Source organism: Phalacrocorax carbo, chromosome 3, assembly GCF_963921805.1.
Source record: "Phalacrocorax carbo chromosome 3, bPhaCar2.1, whole genome shotgun sequence".
NCBI classification, from domain to species: domain Eukaryota; kingdom Metazoa; phylum Chordata; class Aves; order Suliformes; family Phalacrocoracidae; genus Phalacrocorax; species Phalacrocorax carbo.
In genome coordinates this window covers 82939751-82965695 of record NC_087515.1, presented here as the reverse complement: position 1 = coordinate 82965695, position 25945 = coordinate 82939751, and the positions used below count along the sequence as shown (strand labels likewise).

The 25945-nt window shown below is 44.3% G+C and overlaps 1 protein-coding gene across 4 annotated transcripts in view; it reads right to left on the bottom strand.

Moving 5' to 3' along the window:
- ASCC3 (activating signal cointegrator 1 complex subunit 3) overlaps window positions 1-25511 on the bottom strand; it is a 288816-nt gene extending 263305 nt beyond the window's left edge. The window contains exons 1-3 of one of the 4 annotated variants that reach the window (XM_064447557.1): window positions 11858-12022; window positions 11197-11322; window positions 52-195 (exon numbers count right to left, since the gene is read on the bottom strand). In XM_064447557.1, coding sequence (XP_064303627.1) covers window positions 52-141 — 90 coding nt within the window. In that variant the 5' untranslated portion in view covers window positions 142-195; window positions 11197-11322; window positions 11858-12022. Of the gene's footprint in view, window positions 1-51; window positions 196-11196; window positions 11323-11857; window positions 12023-25238 lie in introns of those variants that run through there. The other 3 variants (XM_064447559.1, XM_064447556.1, XM_064447558.1) reach the window with 3 other exon arrangements.
- Window positions 25512-25945: the final 434 nt, after the last annotated feature.

Sequence of the window (25945 nt, the reverse complement as noted above, 5' to 3'; positions counted from 1 at the left end):
ATACACGTGAATACTTTATAGTTATGCTCTGGAAAAGAAAAAAAGCATTACCATTAAATCAGCTAATTCTTCACTGTAATCCTCATGTTTAGTGACATTTGAAAAGGAGCGTAAAGCGCCTGTAAGACGAGGCAAGGCCATCTGTTACTCATTCAGTGATCCATAGGATAAGAAATTAAATCCCAGTTCAAGCACCTAGATGAGAATAAAACAAATAACATGGCTTTGTTAATGCTATAAATACAAACTTGCATCACAAACTTGAAAGACCTTTTTGAGCAAGCAGAACTTGGCTGGCACGTCAATTAAACAAGTTAAAAAAGAAAAAGCTCTTTCAAAATGTTGATAATCAAGGTTCAGGAAAAGGGAGGTGAAAGGCACACGTAGGCAAGACACGGTAAGACGTGGAGGTCACTCAGCATGTTCTTCTTCACCCTTCTTCCTAAAAAAAAATGTTACCAGCAATGAGGCAAAGTGGCAATTATACCTTTAGCACCACTAACAAGAGTATTACAGTGAAATCTGTGTAACTGAACTTTAGCTTCCAACAGTAGTAAATGATTACAACCTACAAGAAGATTTTCTCTGAATCAGCCCACACTGGGAGCTTTCCAGTCATTAACAGTCTCCAGCGCTGATGCAGGGACATCCTTCTTGACAACCACTTAGCCATTTTTAACCAGCAAAACAGGCAAAGAAAATTACAACTAGAAAAAAAGATTGTAATACTCATAGCACTTAACTATTATAAGAGATAAAGGGAATAAAAGGACTAGCAGAAAACTGAAAAAGAAAGTATGCCTTGGGATGTTTTTATCTCACAACTGGGAGCGTACGTACACGCTTACACAGTGCGGGGCTCTCTCCAGGACTACAGCTATTTCTGTGTGGTCTTATTTCCTGTGTGAAACAGGCTCATATCTATACAGCAAAACACAGCTGTTCTCCATCTGAACTTGTACTCATTCCAAGCCTTTTACTGAAACTGTTCTCCAAGTTGTTTAATTTTGAAAGGTGCCCGCAGCTGAATTGCTTAATGAACTCTAATGCACAGCTACAGTTTCTGATGGTAGCAGATAGATACAGATTTAGATTATTTCTGAAACAATTAATGATACCATTACAAACCTAATGATCTGCATCATTCTTAGCATGCCTGAAGACTATCGGCCATTCAGAATTTAAATAACTTAAAATAGAGTTAATAAAATGACTTTTCCCCCCCCCCCCCGCACTGTGATATACTGTACAGAAGTCCCTGCTTTAATCCAATTATCCTTAACATTTTTCTTCATTTAATGACCACATCTGTATTCTAGCTATCAGCTTTGCAATACAGCACAAAAGCAAACCCAGATGCAGTGTTCCAGTCACAGAGAAATGTCACAGGCTTATCAGGTCTGCTTGTTTTCCCACCTCTTGTTAAGATGCTTTTTGAGAAAAGCTATCACAACAGCTGATCTTTTGGAGACAATTGTTATAATGATGAAGCTACAAATGTGGAAATATAAAATCTTTAACTGTGAAGGGGATAGAGAGGACACATTCAAATTCAAGCCTAGAGGCAGACAGAGCCAAGCAACACTTCAGCTTTGAGATGTCCAGTGGATAGATGACATGTAAGTCATGCCACCGTAGCTCCTAGTTAAAATAGCCTGGGAACATTATAGCCACTATTATAGAAGTAGTGTGTCAAAATTTGAGAGAATCTAACCCGACCTTTTTTGTTTGAACCCAACAAAAACGGTAAATCACTCTCATACTGCTCCAATGATAGTACTGCTATTAGGTATTAAAGATCACTCCATTTTGCCTATTTATTTTATACCTATAGAATTATGGTCCTTTACAACAACATATAACAACACAACTGTAATATTATTTTCACACACACAAGATTTTAAAGCATCTCCTACAGGCCCATTTGTTAGGAAATCAAGTTTTGAAGGAGTGTTTCTTCCTCCTTTATTCATTGAGTTAACAAAACTTTCTGAAATAAAAAACCTGGAACCTCAGAGGACAAGTTAAGGGCACACCTCCCTGACCACAGCCTTGGCCAAAGCACCAAATCCAGCCCTGAAGCCCTACAGTTGAGCTCGCATTAAGATACGATGCTCCACGTGTGCCTATGTGCTTTCAGAACTTGCCGGTCCCAGAGGGGCTTCTTTGGCAGAGCAGCTGCCTAAAGCTTCTGCACCTCATTTATAGGCAAACTCCGTGGGCCCTTCGCTTCTGGTCAATGACACCCACCCTCACCGGAGCACCACAAAAAAACCAAAAATAGCCATCAAGTAGAAAGCAGGGGACACGTGCAATTACTCTATTGTTAACATGAAAACCAATGTAAAGATTAAGAACTTAGGCTATTATTCTGCAACATACTAGAGCGGGTTGTAAATGGTGGGTCAAAAATGCTGTGGCGCTATGAGATACAACACAAATTTACTTTTGTTTAAAAAAAAATACTTAACTGCTTTCACATAAAGCCTGCTGATGTAGATACCTGCCTTCGTTATGCCACCTTTAGAGTGGATGAGCTACTGCTTGCCTTTCCACAGCCACCATAAGAGTAACTAATTCCTTCTGATTTGACAGAAATACACCTGTTTGCCTGCAGCTCAATCTGCAACATCTGTACTACTAAATGATCCAGCTAAAGATCTGCTGGTTTTCAAACAAGGATCCAAAAGGCAGCAGTGATTAAATCCTATTTACCAGGGCCCACATCTAGAGATTCAAGATGAACTTTTGCCACTCCCCCTAGACACAAAGGTGTAGAGAATGGGTACCATCTTATTTCATGTTTGTAGAGGGACAAGTGGAATGGGAATTTAAGCTTAAGATCAGTGCAACTTTACATGGTAAAAGTATCTCTCCCCATCCCCTGCCTTCAATCAAGTAAAGACAATTTGGGCCCATTCTGCTAATGTTTTTTAGGAAAAGGAATTGAAGTTTAAGCATTCCTAGCACTGTATCTCAGACTTCCCGCCTCTTTTCAATAAACCTTAACTTTCCACTAAGCTTCTGTCTGTAAAGCAGAAAGAGCAATATCCACCTTTCTAAAGCTTTGTGAAGATGACAGGCAATACCTTTTAAAGCCTATTTTACTTCTTAAAAAAAAAGGTGGTTTTAACACTGAAAGTAAAACATATAACAGCAGATTATACTCAGAATTCAGGTATGAAACCATTCAAACTTTATAGTTTGAAAGTAAACATAACAGTAAACATAGATCACAATCTCAAGAGGGTTTGGGGTTTTTTTTTCATTAAACTGAAAAATGTAAAAAATTGCTACCTATATTACAAAGATAATTAACAGGGTTGCGATGAACGGGGCAGAGTCTGGATGGAGGCCCTTAATTAGCGGTGTTCCCCAGGGGTCTGTGCTGGGTCCAGTCCTATTCAATATATTCATCAATGACCTGGACAAAGAGATTGAGTGTACCCTCAGCAAGTTCGCTGATACCAAGCTGGAAGGAGTGGCTGATACACCAGGAGGCTGTGCTGCCATTCAGTGAGACCTGGACAGGCTGGAGAGCTGGGCTGAGGGGAACCTCTGAAATGCAACAAAAGCAAGTGCAAGGTCCTGCTCCTGGAGAGGAACAATCCCATGCACCAGTACAGGCTGGGGGCTGACCTGCTGGAAAGCGGCTCTGTTGAGAAAGACCTGGGAGTGCTGGTGGACAGCAAGCTGACCCTGAGCCAGCAATGTGCCCTTGTGGCCAAGAAGGCCAACGGTATCCTGGGATGCATTAAAAGGAGTGTGGCCAGCAGGTCGAGACAGGTTATCCTCCCCCTCTACTCTGCCCTACTTAGGCCACATCTGTAGTACTGCGTGCAGTTTTGGGCCCCCCAGTTTAAGAAGGCCAGGGAACTGCTTGAGCAAGTCCCGCAGACAGCTACCAAGATGATCAGGGCACTGAAGCATCTCCCTTACGAGGAAAGGCTGAGAGACCTGGGTTTGTTTAGCCTGGAGAAGAGAAGACTGAGGGGGGATCTTGTCAATAAATATCTGAAGGGTGGGTGTCAAGAGGTTGGGGCCAGACTCTCAGTGGTGCCCAATGCCAGGACAAGGGGCAATGGGCACAAGAGGGAACACAGGAAGTTCCACCTGAACATGAGAAAAAACTTCTTTCCTGTGAGGGTGCCAGAGCAGTGGAACAGGCTGCCCAGGGAGGCTGTGGGGTCTCTTTCCCTGGAGACATTCAAAACCCACATGGACGTGTTCAAGTGTCCCGGCTGAAGCAGTCCCTTCCAACCCCTGCCATTCTGTGATTACTGGAGAAGTTTTCCACTTCCAATTTTACCAAGCACTTAAATTGTCCTTCCACTCTTGACCTTCCTATTTTCTTCTATAACCAAACAACAGAAGCATCTCTTTCTCTTCTCCACTGAAATGTTACAGAGGTTATGGTCAAAGTGTTTTTTGTCGTTGCTGTTTTGTTTTAAACTTACTTATTTTAATACCTATACTCTTTAACAAAAGAAGCCGGCTACCCTGTAGGGCTAAGAGAAGGGCATTGCTCAATCGCAGGTACCTTAATTTTCAAGTTGAAAATGATGGAATAACAGAGCATTAACAAAATCACAGGTGAAAATCAGCAGTTGCACTATCCTGTATCCTCTAGTATTTGGCAAGTTACACACAGCAGTCATTTTGTTTAAACTATTTAAGAAATATCAAACCATGTTACCAGGTTTTGCCTATATTGCCTATAATTCTTTAAACTATTAACAGGTTTCTTGCTATCTATGTAAACTTCTCATTTAGAAAAGTAATCAATAACAACTTCAGGTTTTCTAATCAAAGAACATTATACAGAAAAAGAGGCTTTAGACACTGCAATTAATAGCAGGTTGCTACTCACCACATAGAATTTGGATCAAACGGCATTTTTACTTTCACTTGTCAAAGTGGGATCATTTCAAATTAAAAGAAAGCTAAAAAGGCAAATGATATCCCAGCCATAAGGCAATTAAAAAAAAAAGGGGGGGGGGGGGGCAATGCAGTAACTTTTTTGTACTTTAAATGCATTTTAAAAACATTAAAATAAAGATTAGCACAGGATTTCTTAAATCAAAACAGGAGCAGCAAGACCATGAGGACACATTAAGACATTTTAAATATATCCATAGAGGATTTTATTCCTTTACACTATTTTGCAAGAGGAATGAAAATAAATAAATCCTGAAGCATTAAATTTTAGTGACATGAACATATTTTAGAATTGCTACAGTTAACCTTAGCAGCTTCATTAACACAAAGGTGAACTTCATTTTTTATTTACCAATAAGTCTCAATATTTTAAAAACCCACGTTCTATTGGTATGTATTTCTCACTGCCATTTTCAAGAAATAAATAAAAGCATTAGATGAAAAAACTTTTACAACAATGGGGACATTTTGTATTAGATTCACTTAAACTTCTTATCCAAGCATGTTTGATGCAAACAGTAGAAATACAGCACCTAGCATCAAAGTTGACAGCCAGGGATAATAGTGGTTTGATGATGTCTGGGACATTAATCAAACAGCAGGCCAAAGCAAGATATACAATATTAATATTCTCCAACTGGATATTCTGTACCTTTGGAGGCAGTGCTATATGATGTAGCAGCAATTGTACCCTTTCAGACACCTAGTTTTCTGCAAAAAAGCTCAGACATTACACTGGAATTCTCTCAGGTTGTCCGATGTCAAATATTGCTGATCTCCAGTCAAGACCAGGTCAATCTTTGAAAGGGAAATGTCAAGATTAAGGAATGTACTCAGGAAGAAATAGTGGCTGCCTGATACATGGTATTCATCCCAGTGAATACCAGAATTCAAACAAACGCTTCAGCATAATGAGGAGGCATATCACTGCCCCTGCATGCCATCATTCATAAGAGACAATTTCAGGATCTTAATGATATAAATCACTAAACCAAAAAAAAACCAGCTAAAAAAAACCCAAATAATGGAATTGCAAGCCATGCATTCCATGGAGTATTAACCCTTTCCAGATTTCCCCTCTCACAATCTTAGCCATGCACATGGGATTAAACACCAGCTGCCTAACACTGTTCCTGCCAGCATCAGCTGGTGAGGTGTTTCCTGTGATTATACCCAATACTGTTTTGGTGTGATGCCAAACATGTGGCTTGGCCCAATAATGTGTTCATTTTAGATGTTCTTTGAGATCATTACTAAGGACAGCTGTCATTTAAAAAAAAATACATTTAAAAACAACCCTTTTTTCAGAATAACGCACCTTTATTTTCCAAGAACATAAGATGTAGTTCAATTGTTAGCTTGAGAAATTTTTATGCCCCATCACCTTAACTTTTTCACTCCCTGGAGCAAGCAACAAACTGCATCCCAAGTAATAGAGACTTAAAGACTTGCCTTACATGTAGAGATGTACTACAAGCGTATCTCCAACCTCAACATACATAACATGTACATTCATTTAAACACTGGCCGTGAGCCACAAATACAAGACATTGGGGGGGGGAGGGCGCACACGTGTGTGTGTTTGGTTTTGCTGTAGTTTATCGGGGGCTCTCTATGCCTCTCTCTTTCATACTCTGTGATCAACAGAAGTTGAAAACAACCCCAGGGGGTTCATCTTACTCCATTCCAGAAAAGTTTGCCACTAAAAGAAAAGCTGGAGGTGTATGGAAGGTAAATATGGATGTACATGTCCAAAGGAAGTAAACAGAGAATGAAAAAAAATAGACGAGAGAGAAAGAAAAAGCCTTTCGCTAACAACAGCAAAGTAGCACAGGTTGTATCACACCAAGGATGGCTGAGAGGATGTGGGATGCACTTCAGCAAAAATAACTGCTGTAATAAAACATACATAATTACATAACTGCTGTGATACTCCCCTTCCAGCCTGCCCACGTATTTTTTGTATAGTGGGGACCAGAACTGCACACAGTACTCCAGGTGTGGCCTGACAAGCACTGAGTAGAGTGGGATAATGACTTATTTATCTCTGCTGGTGATGCCCTTTTTGATGCAACCCAGCATCCTGTTGGCCTTCTTGGCCGCAGCAGCACACTGTTCGCTCATGTTGAGCTTCCTGCCCACCAGGACCCCCAGGTCCCTTTCCACAGAGCTGCTCCCCAGCCAGGTGCATCCCAGTCTGGGCTGCACTCCCGGATTATGTTTTCCCAGGTGCATGACCTTACACTTGTCCTTGTTGAACTTCATAGGGTTCTTGTTAGCCCACTCTTCCAGCCTACCCATGTCTTCCTGCAGGGTGACTCTCCCTTCCAAAGTATCCATTTCCCCACTCAGCTTGGTATCAGCAAACTTCATCAGTCTACACTTGATCCCATCATACAGATCACTTTGGAAGATATTAAACAGCTTTGGGCCCAATATTGATCCCTGGGGGACCTCACTTGTGACAGGCTGAAAAAGACCTATTTACCACTACCTGCTGGGTGCAGCCTGTCAGCCAGCTCCCCATCCACCACACAGACCACTTGTCTAGACCATAATGCATCAGTTTCTCTAGGAGGAGGCCTTGGGAAACCATACTGACAGTCTTGGAGAAATTCAGGTAGACAATGTCCACTGCTCACCTCACATCCACCAAGCAGGTCACTTTGTCATAGAAGGTGACCACATTTGTCAAGCACAATTTGCCTTTGGTGAATCTGTGCTGGCTTTTCCCAATCACGTGCTTCATTTCACTCGTGATAGTCCCCAGGAGGATTCATTCCATAACTTTCCCAAGGACTGAAGTAAGACTGAAAGGCCCACAATTTCATGGATCCTCCTTTAAGCCCTTCTTATAGATGGGGGTGCTATTAGCCTTCATCCAGATTTCTGAGATATCCCCCAGTCTCCAGGACACCTCAAAGATTATGGAGAGTGGCCTCGCAACAACGTCAGCCAGCTCTCTTAACACCTTTGGGTATATTGTCAGGGCCCATCGATTTGTAGGGGACAAGTTCCTGTAATAGTTCACATACCAACTCTTCCTTCACTGACAGTGGGTCTGTGTTTGCATCAGCCTGGGTTTTTGTTGCCAAGGCCTGGGGCCCAACACTGCTGGTAAAGACATAGGTGAAGAAAGTATTGAGAACCTCTGCCTTTTCAGCATTGTTGGTGACTAATTCACCTCTCCTGCTAAACAGTGGGACAATATCTTTCCTTCTGTTTCTGCTCATTGTTTACCTACCTGAAGAACCCTTTCTTATTATTTTTGACATCTCTGGCCAATTTCAGTCTGAGCTTTTGCTTTTCCAACCACATCTCTGCATGCCCTGGCAATGCCCTTGTGGTTCTCAACCAGTATTTGTCCGCTTTTCCATCTCTGGTACACTTCTCTCTTGGTTTTGAGCAGACTCAGAATCCTGCCACCAACACGACTTAACTGTACTTCCACAATCAATTACCATACCAAAGACCACAAAAGGTCTGAAGGCGGCCACACGAAAAGGTTACCAAATCAAGCTTTCCATTCTAGCATTACTACTAAACCATGCTGGGAAGTTGTTTCTTGACTTTCCACACCCTTGCCTTCTCTCAGAACAGTTTAGAGGTACATTAGCCCTTTCAGAATATCAGAAGGTGGTATCCCACAACGCTTCACTTCAAAACATTAGTGAAATTGATCTGGGAGGGTGAACTGACCTTACGTTATGTAAAGGGAGAGAATGTATGTGTCTACTTGTCAAAATCCTTCAGCAACCCAAGAAAAGCAAGAACCAGAAAATAATCATATTGAAAGAACATACTTGCAAAGATATGGCTAATGGTTTTATACAAGAAACATTTAAGCATAACCTAATTGTGCAAAAGGTAAAAATCATCACACTGCAGCTCTTCTAGGAAGATTTATTAAATATTATCTATACAAACCTGTGCGAGCACCTTTATGCAACCAAGGCAGATTAACATGAGGAATTATCAAGAAGAGTATCAGCTTTAGTGTGCAGTCAGGTACATCTCTCATGGATAACACACAGCTATGCCTGGGCATAGACAGCTACGACATAACATGAAAATCCAAGCACCCTTTTTGGAATTAGCTAGTAACACCCCATGAGCAGAAGAGATAATGGCTGAGATTAATACCATTGAAGTTAATAAACTGAACCTCTACTTCAGCAGGGCAACAATATTACTTTACTTATTTTTAACTTTTTAAATAATAAAGCTATAATAAGAAAGTAACTTTTGGATAATGCAAAACATCTTAATTAAGTGAAATACCAATGCATATAATAGAAGCTCACTGTTGGGATATTCAAAGCTCAGGAAGCAAGTAAAGTTAACTGAATAATTAGCTTTCAAAAGATAAGATAAATTATACATGGCTCATGAGCTTGGTGTACAGCTAAAATCAGGTTCTGCTTTTTATTTCTTTTGAGAAATGTTTCTTATGTTTGGTACACAGAAGAAAACAAAGTCCAAAGGACTCTTCCAGGGAAATGCGGCTACCAGAAGGAAGGCGATTCTACTTCACTTCACAGCTTCTTAAGCAGCATAAGATGAGTAAGACCAAAAGAAGACATTTAACAAATACATACACTGAAGTGCAAAACAGCAAACTGTGTATCCAATTACTACAATTAGGATACCTAAGTCATACTCTTCATGGTAGGTACATCTTATTCATGGTTTAGTTAATTCTGCTTTGGAATTCTCCATAAGGAAATAACTAAATAAATTTGCTTATATTTCAAATCAAGCTTGACTGGCATGGGTTTGCTTAAGAGAAGGACAAATGTAACTTCATTTAAATAATAAGCCTTCAGCAGATGCCTCAGAAATAGTTAAGATACCATACAGCTTCTGTTCATTATCAGTGAATTTGATTGAAAACCGTGCTCAAGAAATAGCATATGCTTAATCTTTCTCCTCTCCAATGCTCCCTCCCTTCCATCTCCACTCTTATAACACTAAAATATTCAGTCCTACAAATACACTTTGGGATAGTCTAAGCACAGTGCCTAGGGGCGTTTTAGAGATCCTTTATAACATCAAAGATATTTGCATGGACCAGTAGATGTGACACAGGTCCTGTGAAACGTCCACATCCTCTGAAACAGTAGCTGGATGCAAGGTGTAATTCTGTGAGGTTTTTAAATTGGTAACAGGTGTGTTCAAGCACCTGAATCACTTACCAGATTTAAAGACAACTAAACAAATGCCTCAAACACTGTATTTTCTCCCAGTTCTAAAGAATCAGATGCTTATTATCCACTCAATACCATTATTATCCTTCACAATTAACTCTGATTTCCTTCAAAATATGGTTTCAATAGGCCTCAAAGTTGGAACTGAATCATTCTGAATCTGGAGCATCTCCCCCAAATGCTCTTGAAGGAAGCACAAACCATCCCTTTTGAAAAAAACATATTTTAGCATTTAAGAAGGATCTCAAATGCATTAAAAGACTAAGCCAGGTACACTAATCCTTAAGACCCTGCATGTACGCTATTACTCAAGTCACAAAGGAGAGGTTGTACAATTGCTCTCTTACTTCTCATTAACCCATCCTATAAGATTCCTGGAATAAATTTGGGATAGTTTTGGAACAGGGTAGAGCTAAAATAAAAATGTATTATGGTAAAGTCTAGAAAATAATTTTTAAGAGGTATATAAAAGGCATCCATTGTGTGACAGTTGCCATTATTTTCAAGACTACTGTGTTCACATGAGTCAGTAAACAGGACATCTAATGTAAGTGTTCCTAAAGCACGAAGCTTCCTCCCAGACCTAGAGACTGCAGGGCAACACAGCTAATGCACCCTGTACAAACATGGGAGGCAGTACCAGTAGTTTAGGAACCCAAAGCAGCAAACACTCTATAACACCTCTAGTCAACCACATTGTTGCATATATATGTATGGTATCACAAGCGATCTTTACAGACTGATCTGAAAGAAAAGAAAATAAGCTTTTCTCTATATGTGGACAAGTCCAGCTGTATCACTGGCGAAACTCTTATAGACTTGGAAAATATATTTCTGAGATTCATTTGACAATAGCTAATTAATCATGGGAGAACGTCTTTTTGAAGTTGCAATACTGACTGGATGAGTTGTGTTGCTATTAGTACTGGCAAAATCAGGCTCAAGGATTCATTAATTGGTTAAATAACACTGTCTCTGGTACTTCATGACATTACTATTTTTTACTCTGCTGAATTAATGACAAAGAACTATGTCCAAGAATTCCACTGACTTGTAAGTAAAATGGCAGATGTTATCAGCATCGTCAGAAGTGGATCATAGAATTCATGCTTTATTCAGCATGGTGTAAAATGAACTCTCTTCTTCACAGAAAAGTCACTGGCAACATTCATGTCACCTGGAAAGACAGGATGTCAGTTCTGAATTAACTGTCTTCGCAAACATCACGAGTCCCTCTCAAGGACTTCTTTAGTAATTAGTTATGGTTAATAAAATCATTGCATCTAGCAGATGATGCATAGTAGCTGCAAAGCACAATACAACCTGGGCCAAGATTCACATTTAATCTTAAAGAGCAATTGTTCTATGAAAGCACTGAAACATGATTTCTCATCTAGAGAAAATATTACATCTTTTTTTTGTGTTCAGCAATTTCATCAATAAAACTGGTAATAACACAGGTAATGCTGAAATCTGAAACAAAAAACAAACTACAGAATTATTTTTCAGAACAGAAACATGCAGAGTGTTAGACTGCTTAAGAAAGAAGCTGTAGCTTCTACAGTGCTTCTAGTAATGTACAAGAAAACTAATTTGTCATGTTCTAAAAATATGGAACAGCTCTTCAAAAGAAAGAAGTGCTAACAAGAAATCCTGACATGCTTTCTCTTTAAAACTGACTTCTAGCTAGTCTTCTAAGTCAGCTGACTTACCGATCACCTCTGCTGATGACCAATGTCTTCCATAAGACACCTGTTTATTTTTAGCACTATGCTACCCCTCAGTTTCTCTAACGTTCCTCCTAAAAGTCTCTGTCAGCTTATTTAAATGCTTTTCCAAAGGTATGTCCACATGAATGAACACCTCACGGTCTAGCAACCCCCTCTGACTGAATCCACGTCACAGCACAGCTCAGGAGCTAAAAAAGTGAAAGTTTGTATTTCCTATCAGAAAAGCAAACAGGACCGCATTCAAAACAGAGCTTGCTGTTTGACCTAGTGTGGTCAAATACTGAAGTCCAGGGAAGATGTATAGAGATTCCAAAAATTCAACCTATCAAGACAAGCTTTTCCAGTTGAGGAAGAGATGAAAGTCCAAACCACCCTGGCCTGCCCAGGTACCTTTGGGGGTGCCTCCTCTTCAGACCTTCCTCCTACTGCCTGGAGGCAATAGTACGTACCTCCTCCCCTGCAAAGACAGTTGTAAAGAAACCCACAGTTGTAACAGACACACCAGAAGCTGTCCCACGGCAGACAACTGTCTATTTTCAATCTGGGTTAAATACAAATTATTCTAATCTGTTATTCAATGCTGGTAGGAAGTAGTGGAAAAAGATCGCCAAAATTTCAGCCTAAAAATTTATGAGGAAAAAAAAAAAAAAAAATGCAACGAGCACCCTTTTAAATATACCCCTATAGTCTGAAAACATGCATAGTTCCTTTTAAGGCAGGCCCTTCTACCAAGAAAATAAAAAAACATGTTAAAAATTAAGTCAAAAATACACTTAAACAACACTCAACTATTGAACAGACACATGGTCCCACAAAATAATATTATTAGAGAAAGAGTCCCTTGTCTTCTCTTCAGAGCTCACATGCCACACAGGCACTTCAAACAGCACATCAGCTATTTGATGACCTGCAAATAGCAGCTTCTCAATTGATAATTTATTATTATTGCAGTTTAGAATTAGAATTTTAAAAAATAAAGTAGTGCTGCATTCCTGTAATATTGCTATGTGTGCAAACTAGAATCAAAACTAACAGCTGCTGCCCACTCTTCCTGGGCTGACTGCCTATAACGCTGCCAATAGACGCAAGAGGATACTTTGAGAAAGACACCTGTATGGTTTCCTACAGGGAGGAAACCCCTAAACACCTTTTTGCAAAGCTTGTAAAGGTCAGAAATGCGTGCTTATTCCATGAGAAAATAGGGATGAGAACAAAAATTGAGGCATAATGTTACTAGTCTTGGCTGATATAATGAAAATACCTCATTATGTCTCTAGTAATCTGAGAAGGTTAAAGCAGGATTTTTTCCAGTTGTGCAATTTTTTAAATGGTTACAGTTCTAGAAATGCAGTCACATAGAATGGATGTAAAGTTTCTTAAAATGTGTTTTAGAAAAATTGTACTGTAAGCTAAGAAATATGTACATATTAGTAAAGATTTCCCTATTTAACAATTAAAAGCCTTTGAACAAGTATGATGAGTATTTAGTGTGACAGACATACAAACTGTTCAGATTTATAGAACCAACTTTTAAAGACTCCCCATAAACAAAAATGCCACACTAACAAGAAAATAATATAACCAAGCATTTTATTTATATTTGTGCTTCAGAGGAACACAGGTCTATACCTTATGATATCATGCTCAGCAACAGAAATTCACGGAAAGCAGAAGCAAGGGGGGTACGATATCTGTGCTTACGGTGTTTTCCCAAGCAACTGTTACATGTCTCCTGTTCTCTCCTAGTCTCAGAGCAGAGGGGAGGGAGGGAGAGGCTGCAGGGGTGTTTAGCTGCTGGCCACAGTCAACTCACTACAGACAATAAATTTCTTGAAAGAAACAGGAGAGAGGACTTTCAGAGATCCTCTTTACTCTTCCCTGATCTTTCAAGGAGACGACAAATCGTTCCCCCTTAGAGAGGCGGCTAAGAATAATGCCTTCACCTTTCTTGAACAAATTCATCAGAATCCAGTTTCCAAATACAGACTCACTAAGCAGCTCAGTTCAGCAGTCTTCACCAGTTTCAAAGAAGGGAGTGGTTGATTCAGATATAAATGTTTCTGACTATGTTTTAAGAAATATTTGAATGCATGCAAGTAAGTCACTACTGTACAAACTCATCTACTTATTCTTGCAATTTCCTCAGAATCTGATATAAAACAGGAAAACCGAAGTTTACTCCACAAATCACCCGAAAAATGCTTCAATCACCAACGCATCATTCCATGATCATCTATTCTTACTGTATGACCAGCTTATGATTATGATCAATTCAAGCCTGTAATATCAGATTCAGTTATTTTTCAGGCCAAACTTCCAACAAGCCTTTGGACAAGCAAGAGTAAGAGATGACTCAGAGGAAACACATGCCATAGAACAAATGATGGGAAAATCTAGGGAGGTGTATAATCCATATCCCTAAGCTACGATCCTAAACTCAGTGCACAACAAAAGGGGAGAGCTAGCTACTTTCCTCTCCCTAAAATATCAGCTAGGTAAAATATTCTCCACCTTCCCGTTAAATATATTCTTCTCTAGCACCAACAAGATTTAACAAGCCAGAAAAAGACCAGGAGTTTTAACTTGCATCTCAGAGAGATGTGCTCAGCTAGAGGCCGGCCACCAAACTCTGTTCTGTTCTGAATAAAACACAGAAAACACCAACTGCCCTCTCAGGCAAGGATAAACTGATAAATGCCCAAGCAGTCCAGCACAGCCACTGTAGCCTAATTAAGTCTTTATTGATTTCTCCCCAGCCTAATGGATTTTCAGTAAACTATACAAAGTTGTGTACAACTTCAAGAGGAATATTCTATACCAAATGACTAGAATAACCTCAAGAAACACAGGGCACAGGAATCTTTCACACCTGTGGTTAATTCAGCAAGTGCTGTTACCACAGAACCAGAGCATGCTGCTACTTCTTCCTTCAATCACTTTTTTAGGTGGCTGCACGAAGTGTTGGGGCGGGTTGACCCTGACCAGCAGCCAAGCAGCCACACAGCTGCTTGCTCACCCTCCACCACAATGGGATGGGAGAAAATAGGAAAAAAAGTCAGTCAGCAAACTTACAGGTTGAGATATAGACAATTTAATAGAGATAGGAAAGGGGGGGAGAAAAAAATCCCACAGTGAAGGGAAATAGCTCCTCATCCCACAGGCTGACCAACACCCCACCAATCTCCAAACAACAGACACCTTGGAAGCAAAAAAAAAAAAACCCAGCCCCACCCTTTCTCCTTCCTCTACCTCAGTTTTCATCTCTAGGCATGACAATACACAGTATAGAATATCCCTTTGGCCACTTCAGGTCAGCTGTCTCAGCTGTGTCCCTACCCAACCCCTTGCCCACACCCAGCCTACTCGGTGGGCAGGCAGGGTGGGAAAGAGAAAGCCTTGATGCGACGCAAGCACCACTCAGCAACACTCAAAACACTGGTGTGTTATCAACACTGTTTTAGCCACAAATCTGAAGCATAACAGCTATGATGAAAGTCAATTCCTGAACGCGGTACAGGAATGTACTCACGTTGCTTTGTGCAAATAGAGGCGATCAAACTCCTCAGAGGGAGACGAGCATAAAGAAAGCCCGGACTGTAGATCCCCATAGGGATTGTGCTTGCAATAAACATGACATTGCTCATTTCTGTGATGCGATGAGGTTTGAAAAGCAAGAATGGGTAAATACAGAATGACTGACTATTGCTTATAATTTAAGAATAAGGAGGTACATGATAAAACTGAATAATAGGGCAAAACCAATACCAAATGGAATGCCTTTCCTATGTAGAACATAATTAACTCTGGGAATTCACTGCTACACGATGCCAAAAACACTAGAAGTTCAAGCATGCTCAAAAGAGAATTAGACTGATTAACAGAAGTCAGATACCTTGGTAGTTACTGAAGTCCACAGCTTAGAGCCAGATCATCAGTTATTTAAATCACTGACTACTGAAAGGCAATACAGAAGTTTTCCAATTTTTTCTTTTCAGTATATCACCTAAGCACCTGTTATTGGCTGCTACAGGAGAGAGACAACAGACAAACATTTTGTTTGAAAACAGAGTGTGCTGGTTTTGGCTGAGAAGGGGTTAATTCTCCTCACTGTGGGGGTCGGCTGCCTTTCCAGCTTCCCGCGCTCTGCCGCGTGGCGGGGGGGGGGGGGGCTGGGAGGGGCAGGGCCATGGTGGGGACGGCTGACCCCGACTGGCCAATGGCAGGTTCATTCCGTACCATGTGACACCATGGCCAGTATATTGAGGTGGGGGCAGTTGCAGCGCCAGCGCGGAGGCGGCGCGGCGTCGGGTTGGGGGGCGGTTCGTTCCCCCTCTCCCCTCCCTTCCCCCCCCCGGGGCTTTGCGCCTCTCGTTGTTCTCCTTTACATTGCATTTCTACTGTTTTCTTTTAATTTTAATTATAAAACTGTTCTTATCCCAACCCACGAGCGTTACCCTCCTGATTCTCTCCCCCATCTACCGGTGGGGCAGTGAGCGAGTGACTGTGTGGGGCTGAGCTGCCGCTAAACCACGACAGTCTTTTTGGCGCCCAACGTGGGGCTCAAGGGTTGGAGATAACAACAGCTGCTGGTCACAGCACCATGTTGTCCTTTTTGCAGTTGGTGTTACAGATTGGTGTTGGTTTGTTGAGTTTGCTGTGTTCTGCTGTGATTAGTAATGTTTTGCCTACAAGATTTGTTATACAAACACTCGTTTTCAGCTTTATCTGGTATTTGGGGTTTTTGCTGAAACCGTTACTGTACTTCGGATACCACCTTGTTGAGGCAATTAGCAATTATACCTCCTCCTCTGAGAGATTTTATATGGAGGAAATACAGAATAATACCTTTGCAACTTTGTTCTATGATGTCTGTGCCTTTGTTACAACGACGTCTTTGTATCTTGAACATCCTTGGGTGGTTAAGGTGCACTTATTGTTAGTTTTTGGGCAGGTTGTTTTGGTTTTGACTAAGCAACTTAAGAATATCACCCAGAAATCTGCCCCGAGGCTTGATAGTTACGAGTGGCAGGGCATGTGGGATAGCATGGACAAATACCTAGGGCAGTGGGCACCCCCGGTGTTTTGGAGTTTCACCCCCGAACAAGTGCAGAATCCTAAAAAACTAGTAGAATATTTGGAGAAAGTATGTTGTTACCCTGGGAACTCCAGAGAGACACAGATAACTGCAACATGCTGGGGTCTGGCCCGTGCATACTGAGCCCTGCTCAACAGCATTCAATGCCCCCAGGGGGAAGAGAATGTCTCTGGATTGAAATGCAAAGTGACTGGCACTGTGGTCACTCCAGCCCTGACGACAGGCACTGCAGCCACTCAAACCCCCACAACAAGTACCAGAGCTAGCTCAGAAAATAAACCCGTACCAGTATCAGTTGCCCCCATACACAAGACAAAATATTGGAAGCGGACATCAACTCGTTTAGAACGGGATGATGAAGAACCAGGGCCATCGCGGGGAGAGGAGGGAGAAGTAATAAATGAAATAGAGACCACCCGATCCCTGTCCTTAAGCGAGTTGCGAGATATGCGAAAAGATTATAGCCGTCGTTCAGGTGAGCACATTGTCACCTGGCTGCTCCGATGCTGGGATAATGGGGCCAGTAGCCTGGAACTAGAGGGAAAAGAAGCCAAACAATTGGGATCCCTTTCTGGGGAAGGACAAAGCAATAGGAAAAAAGCCACAAGCCCTCAGCCTCTGGAGGCGACTCCTGTCTGGAGTGAAGGAAAGGTATCCCTTTAAAGATGTTGTTACATATCGCCCAGGAAAATGGACAACTATGGAGAAAGGCATCCAGTATCTAAGGGAATTAGCCATGCTTGAGGTGATTTATGGTGACCTGGACGATCAACGGTCATCCAAAGATCCAGATGAAGCCGAGTGCACACGACCCATGTGGAGGAAGTTTGTACGGAGCGCACCATCTTCTCATGCAAACTCATTGGCAGTGATGTCCTGGAAAGATGACGAGACACCAACGGTGGCAGAGGTGATAGATAGACTCCGAGATTACAACACAAATATCTCTTCCTTGCTTGTCTCTGCTGTGGAGAAACTATCCCAAGAGGTCCAGCAACTCAAAGAAGATCTGTCCTACTCCCCACCCCGACAGAGCAGTGTCTCAGCTGTTAGGAATAAGCGTCCTTTGGCTCAAAGAAGGGGATACACACCACGGGCCACCCTATGGTTCTACCTGCGTGACCACGGAGAGGACATGATGAGGTGGGATGGCAAGCCTACCTCGACCCTACAGGCACGAGTGCATGAACTGCAAGGAAGAACAGTCACTCAGGGGGGCTCTTCCAGGAAAGCCGCTGCTCCAATTTCCAGTGAACAAGTCCCCAGACAGAGGAGTAGAAGTGCAGATTTTATTTCTAAGTGTAATAGAGGGACTCCTGATTCACATTTGCAGGAAGTGAGTTGTGACTGCCATGATCAGGACTAGAGGGGCCCTGCCTCCAGCCGGGTGGAGGAAAGGGATAACCGGGCTTACTGGACTGTGTGGATCCGATGGCCTGGCACGTCCGACCCACAGGAGTATAAAGCTTTAGTGGACACCGGCGCACAGTGCACCTTAATGCCATCGAACTATATAGGGGCAGAACCCATCAGCATTGCTGGAGTGACAGGGGGATCCCAAGAGCTAACTGTATTGGAGGCCGAAGTGAGCCTAACTGGCAATGAGTGGCAGAAGCACCCCATTGTGACTGGCCCAGAGGCTCCGTGCATCCTTGGCATAGACTACCTCAGGAAAGGGTATTTCAAGGACCCAAAAGGTTACAAGTGGGCTTTTGGTGTAGCTGCCTTGGAGACGGAGGAAACTGAACAGCTGTCTACCTTGCCCGGTCTCTCAAAGGACCCTTCTGTGGTGGGGTTGCTGAAGGTCAAAGAACAACAGGTGCCAATCGCCACCACAACAGTGCACCGGCGGCAATATCGCACCAACAGAGACTCTCTGATCCCTATCCATAAACTCATTCACCAACTGAGGAGCCAAGGAGTCATCAGTAAGACCCACTCACCCTTTAACAGTCCCATATGGCCAGTCCGGAAGTCTAATGGAGAGTGGAGACTAACAGTAGACTATCGTGGCCTGAATGAAGTCACTCCACCGTTGAGTGCTGCTGTGCCAGACATGCTAGAACTTCAATACGAACTGGAGTCAAAGGCGGCCAAGTGGTATGCCACAATTGATATTGCTAATGCATTCTTCTCAATCCCTCTGGCAGCAGAGTGCAGGCCACAGTTTGCTTTCACATGGAGGGGCGTCCAGTATACCTGGAATCGACTGCCCCAGGGGTGGAAACACAGTCCTACCATTTGCCATGGTCTGATTCAGACTGTACTGGAACAGGGACAAGCTCCAGAACACCTTCAGTACATTGATGACATCATTGTGTGGGGCAGCACAGCGGAAGAAGTTTTTGAGAAAGGAGAGAAAATAGTCCAAATCCTTCTGAAAGCTGGTTGTGCCATAAAACAAAGTAAGGTGAAGGGACCTGCACGAGAAATCCAGTTCTTAGGAATCAAATGGCAAGATGGTCGTCGTCATATTCCAATGGATGTGATCAACAAAATAGCAGCCATGTCTCCACCAACTAGCAAAAAGGAAACACAAGCTTTCTTGGGCGTTGTGGGTTTTTGGAGAATGCATATTCCAAATTACAGCCTGATCGTAAGCCCTCTCTATCAAGTGACCTGGAAAAAGAATGATTTCAAATGGGGCCCTGAGCAACGACAAGCCTTTGAACAGATTAAACGAGAAATAGTCCATGCAGTAGCTCTTGGGCCAGTCCGGGCAGGACAAGATGTAAAAAATGTGCTCTACACTGCAGCCGGGGAGAATGGCCCTACCTGGAGCCTCTGGCAGAAAGCGCCAGGGGAGACCTGGGGTCGACCCCTAGGGTTTTGGAGTCGGGGATACAGAGGGTCCGAAGCCCGCTATACTCCAACTGAAAAAGAGATATTGGCAGCATATGAAGGGGTTCGAGCTGCTTCAGAAGTGGTTGGTACTGAAGCACAGTTGCTCCTGGCACCCCGACTGCCAGTGCTGGGCTGGATGTTCAAAGGAAACATCCCCTCTACACACCATGCAACTGATGCTACGTGGAGTAAATGGGTTGCACTGATTACCCAGCGGGCTCGAGTAGGAAACCCCAGTCGCCCAGGAATCTTGGAAGTGATTATGGACTGGCCAGAAGGCAAAGATTTTGGAATATCACCAGAGGAGGAGGTGACACGTGCTGAAGAAGCCCCACTGTATAACCAACTGCCAGAAAATGAGAAGCAATACACCCTGTTCACTGATGGGTCCTGTCGCCTTGTGGGAAAGCACCGGAGATGGAAGGCTGCTGTATGGAGTCCTACACGACAAGTAGCAGAAACTGCTGAAGGAGAAGGTGAATCGAGCCAGTTTGCAGAGGTAAAGGCCATCCAGCTGGCCTTAGACATCGCTGAACGGGAAAAGTGGCCAGTGCTCTATCTCTATACTGACTCCTGGATGGTGGCAAATGCCTTGTGGGGCTGGCTGCAGCAATGGAAGCAAAGCAACTGGCAGCGCAGAGGCAAACCCATCTGGGCTGCCACATTGTGGCAAGATATTGCTGCCCGGGTAGAGAACCTGGTTGTAAAGGTACGGCATGTGGATGCTCACGTCCCCAAGAGTCGGGCCACTGAAGAACATCGGAACAACCAGCAGGTAGATCAGGCTGCCAAGATTGAAGTGGCTGAGGTGGATCTGGACCGGCAGCATAAGGGTGAACTATTTCTAGCTCGGTGGGCCCATGACACCTCAGGTCATCAAGGGAGAGATGCAACATACAGGTGGGCTCGTGATTGAGGGGTGGACTTGACCATGGATATTATTGCACAGGTTATCCACGAATGTGACACATGCGCTGCAGTCAAGCAAGCGAAGCGGGTAAAGCCTCTGTGGCATGGGGGACGATGGCTGAAATATAAATATGGGGAGGCCTGGCCAATTGACTATATCACACTCCCACAGACCCACCAAGGCAAGCGCCATGTGCTTACAATGGTAGAAACAACGACTGGCTGGCTGGAAACATATCCTGTCCCCCACGCCACTGCCCGGAACACTATCCTGGGTCCTGAGGAACAAGTCCTGTGGCGACATGGCACCCCAGAGAGAATCGAGTCAGACAACGGAACTCATTTCCGAAATAGCCTCATAGACACCTGGGCCAAAGAGCATGGCATTGAGTGGGTGTATCACATCCCCTATCACGCACCAGCCTCTGGGAAAATTGAACGGTACAATGGACTGTTAAAAACTACACTGAGAGCAATGGGGGGTGGAACATTCAAGCACTGGGATACACATTTAGCAAAGGCCACGTGGTTAGTCAACACGAGGGGATCTGCCAACCGAGCTGGCCCTGCCCAGTCAGAATCCTTACGTACTGTGGAAGGGGATAGAGTCCCTGTAGTGCACACAAAAAGTATGCTGGGCAAAACAGTCTGGGTTCTTCCTGCCTCTGGCAAAGGCAAACCCACTTGGGGGATTGCTTTTGCTCGAGGACCTGGGTGCACTTGGTGGGTGATGCGGGAGGATGGAGAAATCCGATGTGTGCCTCAAGGGGATTTGATTTTGGGTGAAAACAGTCAATGAACTGCATGGCACAATGTGAACTGCTATATAATACTGTGTGTCACCTCTGTGTTGTACCAATGATATCAGAGTACGAGCCTCCCAACCCATGGAAGATCAACTATGAAACAAGCCGTGCAGCAGTGATGGAACGATGACTGACTCGGTATGCAGCAACCCAACGCCACACACCATCTCTCCCACCTGGAAAGACTGATACAACAGATGGAGCCCAGAGTCATGGACTGGATGAACTCAATGGACATTTTTAATGGACATTGTACAGGGAAGGTCCATGAACTAAGGGAATGATGTCTGTGTATTATGTTAAAGGATGGGAAGGGGAGGGGTGGTGGTTGGTATGGTTGTATTGCATCATATGGGACCTGGGCATGGTGTAAATGGTATGGAATAAGGGGTGGAGAATGTGCTGGTTTTGGCTGAGAAGGGGTTAATTCTCCTCACTGTGGGGGTCGGCTGCCTTTCCAGCTTCCCGCGCTCTGCCGCGTGGCGGGGGCGGGGGGCTGGGAGGGGCAGGGCCATGGTGGGGACGGCTGACCCCGACTGGCCAATGGCAGGTTCATTCCATACCATGTGACACCATGACCAATATATTGAGGTGGGGGCAGTTGCAGCGCCAGCGCGGAGGCGGTGCAGCGTCGGGTCGGCGGGCGGCGCAGCGTCGGGTCGGCGGGCGGCGCGGGCAGTTTGTTCTGGCGGTTCGTTCCCCCTCTCCCCTCCCTTCCCCCCCCCCCCCCCCCCGGGGCTTTGCGCCTCTCGTTCTCCTTTACATTGCATTTCTACTGTTGTTTTCTTTTAATTTTAATTATTAAACTGTTCTTATCCCAACCCACGAGCGTTACCCTCCTGATTCTCTCCCCCATCTACCGGTGGGGAGTGAGCGAGCGACTGTGTGGGGCTGAGCTGCCGCTAAACCACGACACAGAGCTACAGGGTGAAATGACAACAGAGCTTCTGAGGATTAAAATCTCAGATTTAGGAGCCTCGTGTCTCTAAATCTATTTGAAGTCCAACCTTGTTTCCTTCTCTTCTTAGTTCAGACATCAGCTATCATGTAACAAACTTCTGACTACAAATATAGGTCATTTGTTAAACTGCTTTTAATTAGATGTTTGTACTAGAGAGTAGATTTTTTTTTTCTTCCTTCTCCAAAGATTAAAGCATAATTTGATTTAAAAAAATGCATAGGCTGGAAAGCGCTCAATACCAATTTCAACAATAGTTACTGAAAACAATCTACCAGGAAACATTAAGCTGTTATTTGGAGTAACAGGGACTTCCAGCAAATTTTGTAGGGGGCAAAAGAAACCTGTTCAGTACTAAAAACACTAATATGAGCTAGAATTAATCACACATTTAACAGCTTCCAAATAAATTTTACACATTTACACATTCAGAGAAAGAAAACACGTGCCCGTCCTTTCCCCAACCACTTCCCCACCCCAAGAGCAGCTCCTATGGCTACATAAGAGGAATGAAACATGCAAAAGGAACATGGACCAGCCTGAGCTCAGTTCAGTATTTATAAAGGTTACCTTTTCCAGAAAGAGCTGTAGTTTAACAAGTAATAGACACTGGTACTTTTATGAAGGACAAATTTTCTATTAACCTTGTAAAAAACGATTTTTCAACTCAAACTGTTCTTCCCGACAACAGAATTAAGACTACGCTTACTAAATCTGTAAATGATACTGAGATGCAAGGGACCGCAACTATTTTAGGGGCCAAATTACAATTTACAATTATCTTGAAAGAACCATATCCACACGGATAGTAAAACATATTACCTTAGAGTAAGAAACTGCAAAAACAGAGGATGCCAAGAAACAACACATTAGTTGCAGTTTTGCAGAAACGCATCTACAGACTACAGCAAGTGACAGCCATCATGTCATTTGTCATGCTGGAAACACAGAAAGACATGAAAAGACAGGAAACATAAATATTTAAAGACAAGAGTGAGGCCTTAAAATATACCAAGTTGTCCTCCCACTAGTCAGTATTAAAAGACTCCATGAGAGTACTGTTGCCTTTGTTGTGCACCCTGTCTCTAGAAAGACACACAGCAGTTTAGAAGGATGCAGTGGAGGATAACAAGCATGACCAGCCATGCAGAAGACATTACCTACTAGGAAAGATACAACAAGTTCAGGGGAGATAGGTTACTGGGAGGAGAAACATGTTGATATATCTCAAATACATACCTGTCAGCTGCAGAAAGGAAGAAGAAAACAAAGGGGTGAGAAAGAACAGTGTGTGCTCCCCTGAATTTTAAAGCCAGAAACCCTAAGTATCAACTCATGTTTAGCTTCAAAGAAAGCCCCATAAACACAGAAACTGCCAGAACAAAATATTGTCATTTGGAAGTATTGGTCTCACCTCTTCCAAAGGCCAGGTTAGCTTTCAGAGAAAACTGAGCAGGTCTAACATTTAAACTAATTTATACAGTGTATAAAGGCCCTAGCTGGGAGCTGGTCAGTATTCCCATGTAAATGGAAAGAGTTTCTCCAAATGGCTACACACCTAATTCCACAATAATGCAAGTTAACTCTGTCATGGCCAGAAGCAAGTGAGATCTAAATGAAATTGTTGTATTAAGGTGTCTGCTGACAAGCAGTGTGTGTTTACTTACACTCAGCATCTCACTGACATAATTATTGTGGTCTTCAGATGAAAGCCAGCTTGCACCTGAACTGATGGGTGGTTTGGTTTTCTTCCTCCTAAAACTTTCTCTGCAACCTACCATGTGGGCATACATAACCCTCACTGTATTTTCTCTAGAATTTCTAAGATTTTTTCTACTCAATTGACTAGACTCAGGTCAAGTCTATCCTCAGAAAATAACTAAGCTTGACTGTTAGATCTCTTCTCTGCAAAAGAGCCTGAAGATTGAAGAGGGTCTACACAAATGTTAGTATATTAAGAACAACAATGAAATCTAAATTCAGAACTCACAAAAGCTTTTAAGTAAAGGTACTATTTGAACTTCAGCGTGATACACACTCTCCTGAAGCACCTGAAGGGCAAGACATCATCGTGCATTTTACAAGCAAAGCCGTCAGTTTACCATTAGCAACCCAAACGAAGCGAGCAGTACTAGAAAGGGGAAAAACACTCTACATGATCGCGCGCTGGTTCTTCATTCATGTCCAGTTCTCTACATTTATTAATACCAGTAGTAAGTACTTAAAAACTTCAGGCCCGTCCAACGCCTCTGCCGTTTCCCAATCGGCAAATACTCCCGTTACCCCTAATAAATAATTAAGAAACACGCTGAGGCCAGGACCAGAAGTAGAACGAGGATGGGACCCGGCCTTTATTAACCATCTTGTGTCGCCCGCCGCGGTGCGCCCTGGGGTTTGGGCGCACGCCGGGCCGGGGACCCCACCGGCACCGGCCCGCGGCCTCGCTGCCCCGAAACGCCGCCCCCCTCCGTCCTCCCTCCGTCCTCCCTCCTTCCCTCCCCGCTGGGGGGCGGCGGGCAGAGACCGGCGCACCGGCGGGAGGACGCGTGCCGCCGGGCCGGGCCGGGCGGTCCCACTCCTCACCGAGGGGACCACACCGGAGCTCCGCGCCAGCCACGGCGGAGAGCAACGCTGGCCCGGTCTGCCGGAGCGCGGTGAGCTCCAGCCACCGCCGAGGCCGCCGCCAGCCGCCCCCCACTCTCCTTCCCGCCGCCGTAGCCCGACCCCCGCCCGCCCGGGCCCGCCGCACACCTGCCTTCCGGCCTGCCGGTTCCGCTGCCGCGAACAGCCGGGGCGGCGCGACACTGCCGTAAAGTGAGCAGGCGGGGCGAGGCTGGGGGAGGGTGCAGGCAGCCAGCGGCCGTGCGCATCGCGGTAGCCGCCCGGTCCGCTCCGCTCGTATGTCTGGCCCGGCTCGCTGCCCGCCGTGCCTCTTTCCCCCGCCTTCTTCAGTGCCTCTCCGCGCCGCGGAAAGCCAGCGCCGCACACAGGCCGGTCCCAGGTGCAGGCCGCATCTCCCCCCCCCGCCCCGCCCGGTGCTGTGCCTGTACTGGAAAATGGCTCTCGCCCGGGGGCTGTGGCTGCTGGGCCGACCCCCGGGCACCGCCCGGCCTCCCGCAGTTTCCTGCGTGAGTGAACACACCGTGGGGGCCGCTCCCGGCAGCGTTTCTGCTCCCGCCTCAGTGCCGCGGGCTGCCCCCGGCGTGAGTTTCCGTGGCTTTCAGCCGTCTCTGCTCCTCAGTGGCCTGTCCGCTCCACGCTTACTGCTCCCCGAACCAGGGCCTGTCCACCACTGCACGCTTACTGCTCCCCAAACCGGGGCTTGTCCGCCACTGCACGCTTACTGCTCCCCGAACCGGGGCTTGTCCGCCACTGCACGCTTACTGCTCCCCGAACCGGGGCTTGTCCGCCACTGCACGCTTACTGCTCCCCGAACCGGGGCTTGTCCATCACTGCAC